The 17,180-nt window shown below is 50.5% G+C and overlaps 1 protein-coding gene across 9 annotated transcripts in view; it reads right to left on the reverse strand.

The window, feature by feature from the left end:
* ATG13 (autophagy related 13) overlaps positions 1–17,180 on the reverse strand; it is a 1,946,514-nt gene that overhangs the window by 1,604,297 nt on the left and 325,037 nt on the right. For all 9 annotated transcript variants that reach the window (XM_069623214.1, XM_069623211.1, XM_069623215.1 and 6 more), the window contains 3 exons: positions 12,624–12,704; positions 11,966–12,085; positions 11,143–11,189 (listed from right to left, as the gene is read on the reverse strand). In XM_069623214.1, coding sequence (XP_069479315.1) covers positions 11,143–11,189; positions 11,966–12,085; positions 12,624–12,704 — 248 coding nt within the window. The remainder of the gene's footprint in view (positions 1–11,142; positions 11,190–11,965; positions 12,086–12,623; positions 12,705–17,180) is intronic.

Below are 17,180 nucleotides of genomic sequence, written 5' to 3' on the forward strand. Positions count from 1 at the left end.
ATGACTGAGCGGACGCGGCTGCGGCAGTGCCTGAGGGCAAAGAGGCAACTGCCCGAGCGGCTTTGGCACCCCGAGTACCTTGCTTTCCATGCCGTGTACTCCTACGGTGGCCCCTTTGACTGGCAGCTCCTCTCGATCTTCCAAAGGAAGAGTAGTACCGAAAGGAAACTCCTCCATTGCTGTCCCCTAGGATGAAAAGGCAGAGGTTGACGTACTGCAGCGCTCAAAGACTTCGCTGCAGCTTTGGAGGTCTGCAACCTCTCAAGGCTTTCGTCAGCCTTGCTGCCAAACAGATGAACACCATCAAAGGGCTGGAGAAGAAGACGGGATTGCACATCAGGAGCAAACCCCGACTTCCACAACCACGCAAACCTGTGTATCACGGTGCTCGCAGCTATGGACCAGCTGACAGTCTGCCGTGTCCAAACCCGAATGAACGGACTCGCACATGGCATACTTGCCGTCTTGCACGGAGGCTAGAAAACGATCCCATTCCACCCCTTCAGGAATATGCTCAGCCACCAAAGACGCACAGTTCCACAGAGTGTGTGTAAATCCCGTTAAGGCACAAGTGGAGTTGGCTGCCTTCAACGCCATACCCCCCAGCCGAAAAAACCTTCCTCGCCCAACCATCAAAGCGCTTATTGTCCTTATCAGGAGTGTTGGTAGGGTACGCAGCCTGCTTCGAGGAAGCCGTAGCCGCCTGCACCACCAAACTCTCTGGAGTAGGGTGTGTCGATAAGTAGCAGGGGTCACCACTGGATGGGCGGTATTTTTTCAGAAGCGACTTATTAACTACCGATAGACTCTCCAGAGCAGTCCAAGCCGCTGCCACCCTTCTTTGCAAAGCCATGTGAAACGGCAACACGGGGTCAGTGAGTGGACCTTGATCCAGGATGTCCGTCAAATCATCCTGAGCAAAATCAACAGGTGGAGCAGACCACCCCAAGTATTCCGTCACCCTTGACATGAGACGCCGATAGGAGGAATCCGCATGCACCCCAGGCTCAGGTCGGCCAAACTCCAACTCCGGAGAGGTGTCAAGTCCACTAGCGTCATGCAATGATTGACAGAGTTCCTCCATCTGACTATGCCCAGACAAAAGATCATCATCAGGGACATCAGGAGGCACAACCATCTCCTTATCAGACAGTTCCTCAACCTCTGAAATATCTTGTAAAGGTTGGAAAAACTCCAATCTATGAGGAGGAACAGAATAGGGCTCAAAAACAGGCATCACAGACTTACTGAGAGTCTTCCTCAGAGGTTCCACAGCCCTCCGGGGCACCTCCGGCAAATCCTCCAAACGGCGTCGAGGGTGCCGAGGAAATCGGTGTCGACATCGACCGAGGCAGCGATGGCGTCGACAACTTCTTCGAGAGCGGAGCCCCGAGAGTGTCCCTCAAAGGACAAGGCGCCGATGGTGTCGACGCCTTCTTCAAAGGCTTCACACGTTCTGACGGACGACGGCGTCGAGGACCGGACCTGGATCTGGCACGGCTATGGTGATCTCCCTTGTCCAAGCAGGACCTCGACGGCTCCCGATCGTGCCAACCGCTCGGGCCCAAAAGGTGTGCGAGTGGTGGACCGAGCCCGTTCCTTACCGGCTTCTTTCGAAGGTGCGGACGGAACTTTGCCTTGCGACTTGAAAATCGCCAACATCTGCCGGTGGAATGAATCCCATTCAGCCGGCGACGAAGACTTGGTGGGACAAGTCAACCGTCTGGCTGACTGCTCCGACGGGGAAGTCAACCGGTGACGGCACTTCCTAGAATGCCTCGATGAGGCAGCGGAATGGCGGGAACCACTCCTAGACCGAGACCCCCTGGATTTTCGCCGATGCGGAGACTCACCCCTTGAGTCATCGGTCGAAAGCCCAGCGGACTTCGATTTATGGGGCTTAGACACCCTACCTAACATCAATTTCTTCTTACGTTGCCGCAAGGCCTTGGACGTCAGGGATTGGCAATCCTTGCAGTCGTCGGTGGTGTGGCTTTCGCCGAGGCACCAGAGACAGATGTCGTGCATGTCCGTGATGGACATCTCCGAACCGCAGTCCTGACATTTTTTAAAGCCCAACTTCGGGGTAGTAGACGAAGACGAAGACATCGCTTTCGAAGAGAAGAATCGAGCGCGCCGAGATTCTGAAGCAAACATGTTTGTAGAAAAAACGGAACTGAGGCTACGGGCGCCATGCGTCCTATATATAACATCCGGTGACGTGGACCCTCAATGGAGGCCCTTGAGGGACAACAGATCAATGCCATCGACGCAGGATACCCTCTGCCGAAAGTTTTTCCGAAGCAGCACAGCTGTGGACATTACCAGTCATAGATGTGGAATATGTCGGAGGACACAATCCCCTCGAAAAGGGAGAAGGAACAAGTTACTTACCTGTAACTGTTGTTCTCCAGCATGGGTCTGGCATGGATTCACATGCTCATGAATATTCCCCGTCGTCAGGCTGCGAATCCTGGGTAAAGAAAAAACCAGTGTCAGTTTCGTTTCTGATCTGTCTTTCGTAGTAGTAACCAATCACTGATCTCTGCGTCATACTGACCACAGCCAATGACTGCCCTCTACCTAAGCCCCGCCTCTGGCAGCCATCTTCAGATTTGGTAGCACGTGAAGTGGCAGTATGACCAAGTGAAGAGCCGCAGAGGGGTAGGCGGGAGGATTCGCATGTGAATCCATGCCAGACCCATGCTGGAGAACAACAGTTACAGGTAAGTAACTTGTTCCTTCTCCAGCATGGGGTCTGGCATGGATTCACATGCTCATGAATAAAGAATGCATAGCAGTACACACATGCACAACCACGGGAGGTGGCAAAGGCTCAACATTAAGCATTAAGCATTACATCAAACTCAACATTAAGCAAATCTTACCTCCTCACCAGGCTCACCTTAGGCGAACAGGTTGCGCAGCACTGCTTGGCCAACCCTGGACTCCTCCCTGGAATCCCGATCGACGCAGTAGAATTTCGTGAAGGTGTGCGTCGACCTCCACGTAGCAGCCCTGCAGATGTCCAGCAAGGGCACACCAGATAGGAACGCCGTGGTAGCTGCGATCGCTCTGGTGGAATGGGCTCTCGGACGGCCAGGCAGCGGTCGGTTTGCCAACCAATGACAGTACATGATACAGCCGTAGAGCCATCTGGAAATGGAAGCCTTTGAGAGAGCCTTCCCCTGATTGACAGGTCCAAAGTTCACAAAGAGTTGTGACGTCTTCCGAAAACACTTCGTGCGGTCCACGTAGAACTTCAGCGCTCTAGCCACATCCAGCGAGTGCAAAGTCCTTTCAGCCGGCGACGAAGGCGACGGGAAGAAAACAGGCAACACCAAGGGTTCGTTGAGGTGGAAGTCAGACGGCACCTTGGGCATGAAGGAGGGGTGCGTCCTGAGCACTACCCTCGTGTCGTGAAAAGTCAAGTACGGGGCCTTGCAGGAAAGGGCCTGGATCTCTCCCACCCGTCGTGCGGAGGTGATGGCCACAAGAAACACATTTTTCCACGACAAGAACTTCAACGGAGCCGAGTGCAGAGGCTCGAACGGAGGTCCTATGAGCTTGGTCAGCACCACGTTGCGCTCCCACGCGGGGGCCGGAGCCTTCACCGGCGGGAACGATCTGAACAGTCCCTTCATGAACTCTTTCACCAGACGAGACCACAAAGACGTCCGCCCCGTGGTTCTGGTGTATCGGGAGATCGCAGCAAGATGAATCTTGATGGACGTGTGCGCCAGTCCAGCTTTGGCCAGCGTCAGTAGGTACGGCAGTACTTGGGGAGCCGTAATCCGTAGAGGGTTAATCTTCTGTGCGTGGCACCAGACAGAGAACCTCTTCCATTTGTGTCCGTAGCATTTAAGAGTTGAGGACGCCCTGGCCTTTGCAAGAACCTCTCTGCAGTCGGCCCGTATGTCGTATCCTCCAAACTCTAACGCTGCAGGAGCCAGGCCTGCAAGTTCAGCGACTTCGGGTCGTGATGGAGGATGGCGCCTCCTTCCCTGGAGAGAAGGTCCGCGTCCACTGGCAGCTCGATTGACGGGGACGCTAACAAGTCCAGAAGGTCGGGGAACCATATCTGCCTCGGCCACGCAGGTGCGACGAGGATCATCCTGCACCGTGACCTCTTGAGCTGGTTGATGAGCCGGATCAGCAATGGCAATGGAGGGAACGCGTATAGAAACAGGCCCTCCCAGGGGAACGAGAAAGCATCGCCCATGCTCCTCGGCTGGGGAAACCTGCTGGCGAACTCCGGCACTTGGAGTTCGTCGCCGTCGCGAACAGATCGATCTGGGGTGTGCCCCACCGTCGGAAGAGGCGGTCCACTAGATCCTGTCGTAGTTCCCACTCGTGGCACGAGCGCAGCTCCCTGCTGAGTGAGTCGGCGATGGTGTTTTTTATCCCTGCCAGATGAAACGGCACCAGAAACATCCCTTGGGCGACGGCCCAATGCCACAGACCCTGCGCCTCCCTGGACAGGGCTGGGGACCTGGTTCCGCCCTGTTTCCTGATGTAGAACTTAGTGGTGGTGTTGTCGGTGAAGATCCTCACCACCTTGCCCTTGAGGGACGGAAGGAAGGACCTGAGGGCCCAAAACACTGCACGGAGCTCCAGGACGTTGATATGGAGGGACTTCTCCGTTGGGAGCCAAAGGCCTCTCGCGTGCAGATTTTCGGTGTGCGCTCCCCACCCTTCCAGGGAGGCATCCGTGGTCACTGTCTTCTGGTGGCCGGGGGTCTGGAAGTCCATGCCCGCCGTCAGATGCGCGCGGGTGCCCCACCACCGGATCGCTCGTCGGAAACTCTCGTCGAGTGTGACCCTCTCCTCGAAGCTGCCCGTCGTCTGGATCCAGTGCGCGTCCAGGAACTCCTGCAACGGGCGCATCCGGAGCCTGCACAGGGGGATGAGGTAAATGCAAGAAGACATCATTCCGAGGAGGGACTTGATGGACCTCACTCTGGCCGCGTCCGCAACCAGCATCCGCTGCACCTTGCCCAAAATGGCCCTCGTCCTTTCCTCCGACGGAGAGGCCAGAAGCGACACTGTGTCGAGCTTCGCTCCCAGAAACAGTGCGTCTTGCGTGGGCACCAGGTGGGACTTGGCGTAGTTTATGGAGAATCCCAGGTCCGTGAGAAGTTGGACGGTCCTTGCTGTGTGCTCCACGGCGAGCTCCTTCGTCTTCGCTCGGATGAGCCAGTCATCCAGGTAGGGGTAGACGTGGATCCCCTCTCGGCGCAGCTGCGCCGCCACCGGTGCGAGGCACTTGGTGAACACCCTGGGTGCCGACCTCAGTCCGAAGGGAAGGGCTCTGAACTGATAGTGACGCCCTTGGACCACGAACCTGAGAAACTTTCTGTGTCCCTTTAGGATGGGAATATGGAAGTAGGCATCCTCCAAATCCAACGACGACAGGAAATCGCCCTCCTCCAGCTGACCCAGGACGTGTTGGAGGGTGACCATCCAGAACTTCTGTGCCTTGATGAATTTGTTCAGTCGTTGTAGGTCCAGGATGGGACGCCATCCTCCCGTCTTCTTCTTCACGAGGAAGTATCTTGAGTAAACTCCGGAGCCCCGAAGCCTCTTTGGGACGAGCTCGATGGCGCCCTTCTTGAGCATCGCCTTTACCTCAAAGAGAAGATGAGGGACGTGATGTTCTTTCCTGGCCACAGGGGGGACGCGCAGGCACCTCTTTAGAAACTCGAGCGCGTGACCCTGGGCTAGGGCGTCCAGCACCCAACGGTCGGTGGAGATGGACTCCCACACGCTGACGAAGCTCGTCAGCCGGCCTCCCACCGGGGTGCTTCGGTGGGGGCCCGACCCCACGGCCGGTTCAGTCCTGCTTCGACGAGGCTTTGCCGCCTCGACCTCCTTGGCGACGACGGCGGGGTCCGCCTGACTTGCCTCGTCCCCTGTAAGCTTCCTGCGACAACCAACGGGCCGCTTGACGGTAAGTGGAAAATCCGCCGCCGGAACCTTTGGAGGCACCCTGTTTGCCTCCGCCGCTCCGAAAGGGCGGCCGCCGTTGCTGGAGAACCACAAGCGCCCGGGCCGTCTCCGTGTCTGCCTTGATGGCTTGAAGGGAATCGTCCACTGTTTTCCCAAACAGGTTGTTTCCGTCGAACGGCATGTCCAAGACTCTGGTCTGCACGTCCTGACGGAAGTCAGTAGCCTTGAGCCATCCACGCCGCCTAAGGCACACGCTGTTGCCCAACTGGCGAAATCCAGTGTCAGCGATGTCCGTCGCAATAGTAATGGCGTGGTCCGACGCCACCTCTCCTTCCTGCAAGATCTCTAGGCCATCCGCCCTCTTGTCGTCCGGTAGAAAGTCCAGCAGGGGGGCCAGTTTGTACCACAACTCCCTGTCGTAGCGGGCTACGATAGCCAAGGCGTTGGCCGCCTTAATCGTCGTCGCTGCAGACGAGATGACCCTGCGTCCCATCGTGTCCAATTTCTTTCCCTCGCCGTCCGGCGGGGAGGTCGACGTAGAGGCCGCGCCCCCCCGCTTTCTTCCTGGCCGCCGCGGAGACGACCGAGTCCGGGGTCGGCTGTGCCCAAAGGCACAGGGGGCCGCGTCCGGGACCCGGTACTTCTTCACGTACCAATCCCTTCTAGCCGGCGCCGTGGATGGGTTCTTGAGGAGGGCGAGGCCCTCATCCCAAATATCGTCCAGTAGAGGTACGTAGAGGACCGTCTTCCTCTTGGCTTCGCGCCGTTGATAAAGGAAACCTTCCTTCTTCTCTTCCGGGCAGAGCTGGAAAAGCTTGGATGCCCTGGCGATCATGGAGTGAAACGATCCAATCTCGTCGGGCGGGGAAGCCCGGGTGGGAGGTGACGACGGCAGATCCTCGTCGTAAACCTCGTCGTCCGTACCCGTCGCGGCCGTGTCAGTCCCTGTATCATCCCCACGAGTCGTGGACGGGGAGGAGGGCTGAACAGGGAGCGATGGCTGAAAAGGAGGTGGAGGATGAATCCTTCTCTTAGGGGGAGGGCTCCCAGAAGGGCCTGGCTCCGGGTCCCCCGTCGGGAGCGGTTCCTCGGCTGGTGGTAACGGCAGTCTCGTCCTTATCTCCGAGCATAAGGACTGTATAGCCAACAAAATGGCCGCCGAGTTGTCTTGCGGCACTGGTTGAGGGGAGTCCGACGGGCGGTCAGGGGCCCCCGTCGGCACCCTCGACGTTATCGTCGTCTCCTACGTCGGGGTCCCTCCCGACGGGCTGGTCTTCTTCCACGCCAAGGCTTAAGACTTCGATCAGCTCTTCCTCAGAGGTTGAGGCCGAATCCACGACGACCTCCTGCCCCCCCCTTTTTCTTCTCCGTCAGAGGTTTCACGGGGGTCCTGTCGACGGGCATAAAAGAGGACTCCCTCTGCGGTGGCAGGGAGACTCTGAGCCCCGAGGTCGCTGCCACTGGTGTAGCCTCCACAGGCTGAGCCAGGGCCGCCGCGACTGTCTCGATAGAGGCCTTGGCCTCATGGATTAAGGCTTTCACCACCTTAGGTGCGCTCACCGCCTTCTCCTTGGGGGGAGGGTCACTGACTTGCTCTCCCTCCGATGGGGCCTTCGAGCTCGACCGGGGCCTCTCCAGGAGCTTCGCCGGGCGCTCGGCCTTCCTCTTACCCGAACCAGAGCGTTGGCTCGTGGTTGATGGTGCCGGGGAGGATGCGCCCTGCCTGGCGCCTGTAGAGCCCACCGTTCGGCGCTCCCGGTGCCAGCGGACTCGCGGTGCTTGGCCTTGTGTTGGAACCCCGTCGCCGGGGCGTCCTCAAAGGTCTTAGAAGACCGCACAGATTTCTTCTTCTTCTCGCCTGACGGGCTCTTCCCTTCCAGCCAGTTGGCGAGACGTTGATGGCGGTCCTTCATGGTCCGCTCCGACATATTGCCGCAAAACGCACAGTCCTTCTCCACGTGCGTCTTGTCCTCATGTAGGCAGTAAAGACAAAAGGAGTGTTTGTCCTCAAAGACATTCTGAAGCTGGCATCCAGAGCAGACCCTGAACAGCTTTCCGGGCGTCGAGCTTTCCTTCTCCTGGGCCATGTCCGAGATGGGCCTGAGAAACTTCTGGAGTCCTCCAAAAGCGTGGCTCGACGAAATCTTCACCCTTGAGGGGCGTAGACGAATCCGACACGGGTCCCCGTTGATCGGATGAAGAAACGGTGGAGCTTGAGGCTCTTTTGACTGAAAAATCTAAGTTTTTGAGGAAAAAACGTGAAAAAATAGCACTAACGCTCGAGAGCAATAGCACGAGGATCCCAACACTTGAATGTGCGTTAAAAATCTGAAGATGGCTGCCAGAGGCGGGGCTTAGGTAGAGGGCAGTCATTGGCTGTGGTCAGTATGATGCAGAGATCAGTGATTGGTTACTACTACGAAAGACAGATCAGAAACAAAACTGATACTGGTTTTTTCTTTACCGAGGATTCCCATCCTGACGACAGGGAATATTCATGAACATGTGAATCCATGCCAGACCCCATGCTGGAGAAGTACGGAAATACCTATGGAGAAGAATAGTATAGCATGGGAGGTCCAAGTGGGACCAGAGTGTCTGAAAGGCACAAACTCCTTAAAGTCCATCTTGGGAAATTCTAAAGCAGGGATCCTCTAGATTGTTCCCTGCGGAAGGTTAGATAGATTAGGTGTTTGCCTTTAAGCCAGCATCTTGAGTTCAGCAGTTGTTAGATAGTAGGGGTTACCGATCTCTAGTGACCATCCCGGTTGAGGGACACCCAAGTAAGGTAGAGAACAGCAGTCTCCAGATGGAAAAGATAGACGGATGGCCCTTAGAGAGCCCCATTGACTACGAGAAAACTAAAAATTCTTGACCGGTCTTCTAGAGTTGGTGTGTTCTTGAGGCCATCTGTGACACAGCACAGAGAAGCAGGGGTGTGAAATCAAAGAACCAGGGGCACAGTCCGTAGTCGCCTATCTTCAAGAAGTCTTCAAGGTGAGTTCAGAAAACTGATCTCTGTAAGGGGTCTCTACAGGTCTTAAAAGGAACAAAGGAAACCCTGACAACCAATCCACAATAAAGCAACATTCAAGGTTTTGGCAGCCAGTCAAACTTTCATATCCAAAGACACACCCATGTGTATTAAAGGCATCTGGATAACCCTCACTCAGTTCAAACTGTAATAAACCCACACAGAGGACGCCTTTGTGGGCTGTGGAAGAGTCTACTTCAGCAGAATGGCCATTTTGGCCATCTACATGGTCCACACAAACAAAAAAACGCAACTGTTTAGATGGATTTCTAGAATCTGGCCTGGTGTGCAGATTTTAGGAGTCTGCCCTAATTCTAGTGAACAAAGACCCTGAAAGGTTAGCCAAAACCCAATCAAGGTAGCAATGGAGATCAGTTAAGGCTTATTCTCAGGAGAGTGTGAGTGCTGTTGGGGGCCTTCAATGAGTCCGCATAGTATGGCACACAATAATTCAATGTAGACAGTAAGTATAAAACATACATTAATTGATTATAGGCCTCTGGACACACTGGAAAATGAACCTAGCAGGTAGTATTATCATGCAACATAGTAAAATACCAATATATACAATCACCACAGTTCAAACATGCATTAAGATAACTTATTCAGAAAAGCAGTTAAGTAGAGACAATGCAACAGATGATGGAACCAGATCACACGTTAATCCCCTAACTTAAGCAGTCCAAACCCTAAAAAGAACGGGTCCTTGTGCCCATAAGTCACAGGAGCCTCAATTGTTCTCCCCTGAAAGTCGTCTCTACAGGTAAATTGCAATTCACTTGGTTGGTGACAGTTCAAAGAAATCATTCAACAATTGTACTAATGTAGGTAAATGTGTTCTTATATTTCAGTACTCTCCCCAGGTTGGACGACCAAAAGGTGAGTGGAATGGAATGCAGGAGACAAAGGGACTTGTTCCCAATGTTAACCTATGGAGGACAGGGGGACAGACACACTGTGTTTACTTTATCCCTGACTCAGAGTTTCCCAGATGTCGTTGTGGATCATCTGGGGGCTCGAACTTCTGCCGTTGCTACCAGTGACTGATGCCCAGGCATTGCAGGTTCAAGGGTTCATCCGGTCGGGTGGAACTGCATGATGCAAACTCTGGCGATGAAGAAATATAAGAAGCATTGATGCAGGATTCCTCTGGACACTTCATAAGTTAGAGAAAGAAAAGTTCCAGCGACGGTCTCTGCACAAAGGTGCAGACAGGAGTCCTTTAAGTTGTGGTCACAGAAGCTTCTCCAGGACAGGATACCTTGATGCTGGGACGCAAAAATTCAGGGAGAAGGTGACTTGTGGCATTAGCTGGCAACCACAAAGTTTCAGACTTGAACATGGAACAGCGTCGGCTCTGATGAAGTAGCCCACGAGAGAGCTCGTCAGTCCACCAGGAAGTCCAAGGACACCTTCATAGGCTCAGAATGGAAGGATGCTTGAGAAGGTGTCGAGTCTAGTTGGCCCCACTAGTGCAAGGGCTGAAGCAAAGCTTAGGGTCTTCGGTGATCAGGGAGAAACGCAGGGCTTCACCAGACCGGACACAGGAAGGGATGCTGGGCCACTTCAGGAGTAACTTTCAGATTTTCAGCAGGCTGTGTATTCTCCAGGGATTCTTGGCTCTAACATTAATCTAAAGAAATGGATGCAGAAATCCTTTTCTTATGCAGAATCTGAGCTGGGATCAAGTCCAAGCCCACCAATAGTAAAGATCTGAACCATTGTCCAATTGTGGCACATATCTTTAGGAACATATAAAAGTAATCATAAATACAAGGATGGGTTGGCAGGCTGAAAAATAGACGTTCTGGAGGTTTGGCCGGAGCTGTGTCTGTGGTTAATATTAATTCTAAACCTTCCATTTATCACCTATTGGTTTTGCTGTGGTCGAACAAGAACAGAGGAGATTAAACAATTCCATCTTAAGGGGTCATGTCTTTCGTATTGGGAAATCACCAATTATAGTAAAGTCTGAAGATGAAAAGGCACCTGGGTAATGTGTCCCGGTCACTCGAGTCCTCGGCCCAGAAACCTTCAAAGTGAAACTAACTAAATCTAGATTAAATATAGAAAGGTCAAGCAAGAGTCAGACATCAGCGAGCACTGACATCCAGGCAATTTCCCCTCGCTCTGGAGATGCAGAAAGCAGCAGTACTTACTTTTCATTCATCTCTAGGCACCAGATTTCCAGCTCCATAGAATCACCCTGCCAGGAAGAAACGGATGAAAACCATTAAATCCCACAAGAATACCTAGTTATAGAGCACCAGAAAATAGTAGGGACAAAATACAATGCCATCAGGATTTTTTTTATTTTTACATTTTCGTTTAAAAAGGAGGTCAGGAACAGCAGTATGCACTTCAGGTGATTGTCACATTTTTGCATGGGCTGCTATTCTCTTCTAAGGATTCCTATGCTAGTGCCGGCCTGGAGTTTTGATGCAGGGTCCATACCTGTCAACACCCCCGCTTTTGACGGCTCACACCCGCCATAGAGTCTGTCCACTCACCCTTGCCCGTCAATAGGCTATCACCACCCACCAAAAACAAAATTCATGTGTTTCACTCTCCTTGGCAATTCAAAACAGTGACGGGTATGAGAGTCGTAGAGTGTCAGGAAGGAGAAACAGTGATTCTTAAACACTGGAGTTGTTACAGTTCAAGGGGCAACTCTTGGGAAAGGAAAAGATGCCCTTTACAAAGATATTAACATGGTGTATAAGTCTTGAACAAGTGAGCCTTTCAAATACCAAGCAAAGCCTCGTCAGTTGACTGATACGTACAGTTTAGTTCTAGTTCCCTACCAGCCGTCCCTATCAGATAGCCACGTGCCTCATCTGAGTGAGCTGTAATGAAACTTATAATTTGCATTTTGGCTGCACAGGAAAGGGACACTGATTGGCCCAACTAATTTAACCGACATAACCATTTTTGTTTTCTGTTGCTGACCACAAGCCATTATTCCAGTCCCTTATTCCTTACCTCTGAGGTTTTCAGTGAGATTTCCACACACATGGACCGTCCGACGGCAGGCAGTTGTCCTGCCAGGGCTTTCTTAGATTCATGAGTCACTTCAGGTATGTCTTTGATTGCCAGATTAAACTAAATCCATAAAAGGGGAAAGAAAAGTTAAAAACTTTGGTAGACTCAAAAACTACAATCCAGGTTTGATTGCTGTTCATCCATACCTTTCTGACAAGATCCTACATTTCTTTTGTGTTCTAAGGGACATTAGCATGGCATGCAGGATAAGTATTTGACCAATGCAGGGCTCTCCCCTCCAGGAAAACATACCCAATCGTCAGTGCTATAAACCACACAGGCAGTTGATTACTTTCATGTGGCACCCAATAATTAATGATTCACACCCACATCTTTCCCACTAAACCCTCGCTCTTCTCTTGTAGATCCTCACGAACAAGGCCACAAAAATAGCAGAGAATCGTTACACAAGACCACTTTACATTACACTCAATCTGTGTTCCAAACTCTTGATAATCTAGCCACCTTTTGATTATGCTACTTCATGTTGGCAATCTGATCTTCAGATTTAATTGTGCAAGTGCTATGAATTAGATTTTGAATGGTTTTATCTCAGCCACTGTACAGCATCAGCACAATGCACAGAAGGTGACATTACCCAATCTGAGCCAGTTGGAGAAGAGGACGAGCGGGTGCAAATCTTCTCTCCAAGCCGAGACTGGACGATGACTTGGACGGTCTGGCGAAAGAGAAAATAGAATTAAACTACATTCATGAACTTTGCTTCATCAGACAATATCACATATACAATTCTTGGCTGGCTGAAGATAGCAGTGTTGTGGCACTGCAGCATACAATTGCAATAAAAAAAGAATTCATTGGGATGCTGCAGTTTTGGTGTGTGCTTGGGCTCTGAAGTGTGCACGCAACTACGTAGCTACTGTCACACTGAAAAGTAATGTACCCGCGACCAAGCACAACCGAATGCAAACCACAGGAAGGCTCTGCCATTTTTATTTAGCTCAATCTGTGCGTTTTGTTGCTACAAATCGAGAAATCCTAGCACACTATAGAGCAGTATTGTTAAAATAAAAAATAAAAATCATAATGTGCGTGCGTCAGAACTTGCTGATCCTGGTACATAAGGAAGACATGACAGTATTCTGCACTGTGCTTGCAGTGAAATGGCAGACATGACAGTGGCCTTCTAACGGTAGATGAAAGAACACCAACAGAATGTACAGCACTTTTGCACACAGAAAAGGTCCTTTATATTTGAAAAAGTCTGACACTCTATGGAAGCTCATATTTTGGTCAACACCTGTGGTGTAAAACTAGACGGAGGTCAGTACACTGACAAAACCAGCTGGTTATTACAAACCTAATTTAAAAAAAACAAATGGCACCTTCCCAATACTTGTGTACCAACATCTCCTGTCATAATCCTCTTCTAATAATTATAAGGGTGCAGAAGAAGGACTGACACGTAGGTGGCATGTTTGCAGTTAAAGACTTGTATTAGTAACTAAAGGAAGAGAAAACCAATCTGTCCCTATTCCTAAAAGGGGGTTCCATGCCTCAAGCAAAGATCTAAGGTGACTGTCCGGAGGTCCGCCTGTGTCAAGAAAACCCTACTTCTAGCCCTTACGCTATAAACTATGGAATTAAGCAGCACTGTTCTGAACCCAGGAGAATGCCTCCCTTCTCCTGGGTTATGGTCTTTGGTGGGCCAGGAAAATGCCTTCCTTCTCCTGGCGCTTGAACTCAGTCTCAAATTAGCTTGGGGTAATGACTGTTCCCCAGGACTGTTGGGCTTCCTCTTGATCCGCGTTACCAGGTGGAATGACTCCCTTCCCCTGGTCTTCTCCTCATTAGGTTTCACATTTACAAAACCCAATTTAGTGTTATGAGAGTCGTCAACCCTGGCTTCTCTCCTTCTTTGGTTTGTCCCACTTGGTTCACTTCCCTGCCACGAACTGCCACAAGGAAGACTACTCTTATGGTTAGGGTCCCCGAACCGGGTTTCTCTCCCCTTCTTTTTAAGTCTCCTTAGCTGCCTCGCCTGCCAAGTACTGACACAAGGAAGATAGTCCTGCTCGCATATTTTTACAGGGTTTCTGCCTCCTGTACCTTTCAGTCCCTACCGGTCCCTACACCTCTCCCGTTGCCTTCTGTGTTCCAGGGATACATGGCCGGTTCTTCCTTGAGTTTCTCTTCTACTCTGTGTATTGCGCAGGCACCTCCATGTCTCGGTGCCTTCACCTCGCGGATCTCCTGCCCAGCCCTTGGAGCAACACTATGAACACCACTTCTTGCGTTCGCAGCACCGTTTGCCAGCCTCCTGCTACCGTCTTGATGCCATTGAGCAAAGGAGTCCCATTGTCCTCTATACTCCAGGAGCGGACTGCTATCGGCTCAGTCTTGCCCTTCTCTGCGTCTCCTTCATGCTTCCCTGGATTCACAGTCTCTCATCCTGGTTGGCTGTTACACCTCACACCCCCCAGATAGGCAGTCCTTTGGTTCTTATGGAGTAAGCAGAACCGCGCCTCTGCAGAGTCTATAACGCTGCAATTCCTTCTTGGTATTGTATAACAAAATTGTACTAGTATCATGCGCTTTGCCAATGAAAACGTAATATGTGGTTTAATATTGAAGAACATTCAGCCTGACCATGCCAGTGCAATGTCAGGCTGAATGTTCAACATTAAACCACATGTTACATGTTCCGCACATCATTCACAGCACTTAATAATTTACACTGGATGACAAGTCAATGAGATTAAGTTGCCTTTTCCATTAGCTGCTACAAAAGGGAAATCATGCACTTGGTACACCTTCCAGTTGACTGTTGTGACGTCCCTTCTCCCCAAACGAAAGCCCCCCCCCCCCCCTGTGAGGCAAGGGAGGTGAGCCTGCTATGCAATACCATTCCCTAGGGGTAGAGGCAAGCAGGACCTCATCAGGTGGGACTCCCCTTTGGGGACAACGACTCCCATTCTCAGGAGGCACTCCCTAGAAGACCCTTCAAATTGACACCAGTATGTCTGCCATTCGGTTATTACCATCCTGAAACAGAACATTTCCTAGTAAAATTCCATTTTTGCTGGGGCAAAGAAGAGGCCTTATGGAGGAAGGGAGAACCAAGCAGAGAGAGAGGAAGGACTGGATTCTTACGCAGGGGAAGCCTTCCAGCTAAGTCATCCCAGAGAGGGGAGGAGTCTGGGGAATCCAAAATATAGTACTTAGGATTCAAAGTGAGACAAAGCTGAATGCGAACAGCAGAGACAGCACGTGCAGCATTCTGTAGTCGAGCAAAGCCGTGGCTGGCAGAAGGGCTACAGTCGGTAGCAAACAACCAAGCAGGAAGAACAACGGACGCACAGCGTCCTTAAGAGACCAGAGAGAGCGAAGCACTGAGTGATGGCGTGATCACAGGGACTCTGTGGTAGACCAGGAGTCCAACCAACAATGCCAAGATGATCTCCATGGGGCGGGGTCAAGAATAGTGGAAATACCAAAATACAAAACCACCAATCAGGAAAAAGCAAAGAGATAGACCGATCAATATTTGTGAGATGCCATTAACGGAGGAAAGGCGACGTTCACCCACACCACGGAAGGTAGCAGGGAACCCAGCCACAAGACTAAAGATATAATACGAGCTAATGAAATTTATTATTGGACTGCTCCTACTCGTCACAGTCACGAGAGCAAAACCATAAGAGGAGTGAATGAAAATCTTTACTGGAATTGTCCTACTAGTCCCAGTCACAAGGATAAAGATTTATTATATCTTTATCCTTGTGACTGGGACTAGTAGGACAATTCCACTAATGATTGTCATTCACTCTTCTTATGAGTGAATGAAAATCATTATTGGACTGCTCCTACTCATCGCAGTCACGAGAGTAAAGAAGATATATTAACAGCGAATGAGAATCTTCAAGTAGTGAAAGGAAGTCTGAAAGACAAGCATACTGGAAAATATCTAGTAGAGTATTCGTCAGACCAAGACGGCTCAAAAGACAGACAAGAGTCAGTCATACAAGAGAAATGTGATAAGAAAACAAATGCTGGGAAGGCGCTACAGAAACATGAGAATTGAAGGTTCAAGGAAATGTAACTATTAAGATATCGTGCCGAGGGGAACAGTAATTGTTGGCAAAGTAACCAAGAGAAAGAGAGAAGGATCAATCATAAGGAAAACAAGGAAAAGAAGCACAAAGTCAACACTTTTCTACATGAACTGTATAAACTGATCAGAGTGACTGCATGAGATTTGAAGATCGTTTATTGAAGAGTGATTGAAAGTCAAATCAAAAAACCTCATGAGAAGGGAGGTGGCTTCTTCAAGTTGTTTGACCAATCTGACCCCACCACTAGTTCTGAGTTGGACAGTGGACGGTTCTTCATTTATAGACATCCACTGACAACTGACTAGCACCTTAGCTAATTTTGTTAGGTAGGGAAGCCTTGTAGAATAGGAGGAAAAGACAGGCGTTCCCTTTTTCTTTAATAAAATAATGCGAGGAATTTCTAATCAGAGTCTGGGCACTGCTTCTGAACTACCAGTGTCCAAAGGTCTGCTTCATGCTCTCCAGCTACAAGACACTGGTTATGCAGAGCACCTGCTCGACCGCAATACCCTAGTTGCATTCCATACTTGGTGTGATCTGTGACGAGGGAGAAAAGAGGCTTCAGGCTCCTGACTGCAGGAGAACCATTAAGAAAAAGTGTGATTAGAGAGACTGCACTAAAGGTACGACTATAACGTGGTGGTAAACTCAACACTTGAGTAGTCACTGCAAATACTCACAACCTCTACTACATAGTAAAAAGATAATTTATTACATTTATTTTATTGTGTTGGTTTCATTTAAACTTTTCACAAATTTATCAAGAGTAAAACAAAATATACATTGTAAAATCCTCAGCATTGATACCTACAAATAATAAACAATATATTTTGTCAATAAATAAATTCATACCTCAAATCACCATTAACAGCTCACCAAATTGTATCTAAACTGTTTACTTTCATTGAAAAGCTTGCCAAACGTTAACTAGGGCCACGGCCCCAGTCAAACTGGAGCCAGAGAGGCCGCTTAACCAAAATACCTCCGCCTATATTTCAGTTAAAACATCGACAACATGCATAAAATATTTCTGATAACAAGCAATCATAGAACTGCATAAAGTTAAATCATGTCTCAAA

The sequence above is a fragment of the Ambystoma mexicanum genome, chromosome 11, assembly GCF_040938575.1.
Source record: "Ambystoma mexicanum isolate Mex_15411 chromosome 11, UKY_AmexF1_1, whole genome shotgun sequence".
Taxonomy (NCBI): domain Eukaryota; kingdom Metazoa; phylum Chordata; class Amphibia; order Caudata; family Ambystomatidae; genus Ambystoma; species Ambystoma mexicanum.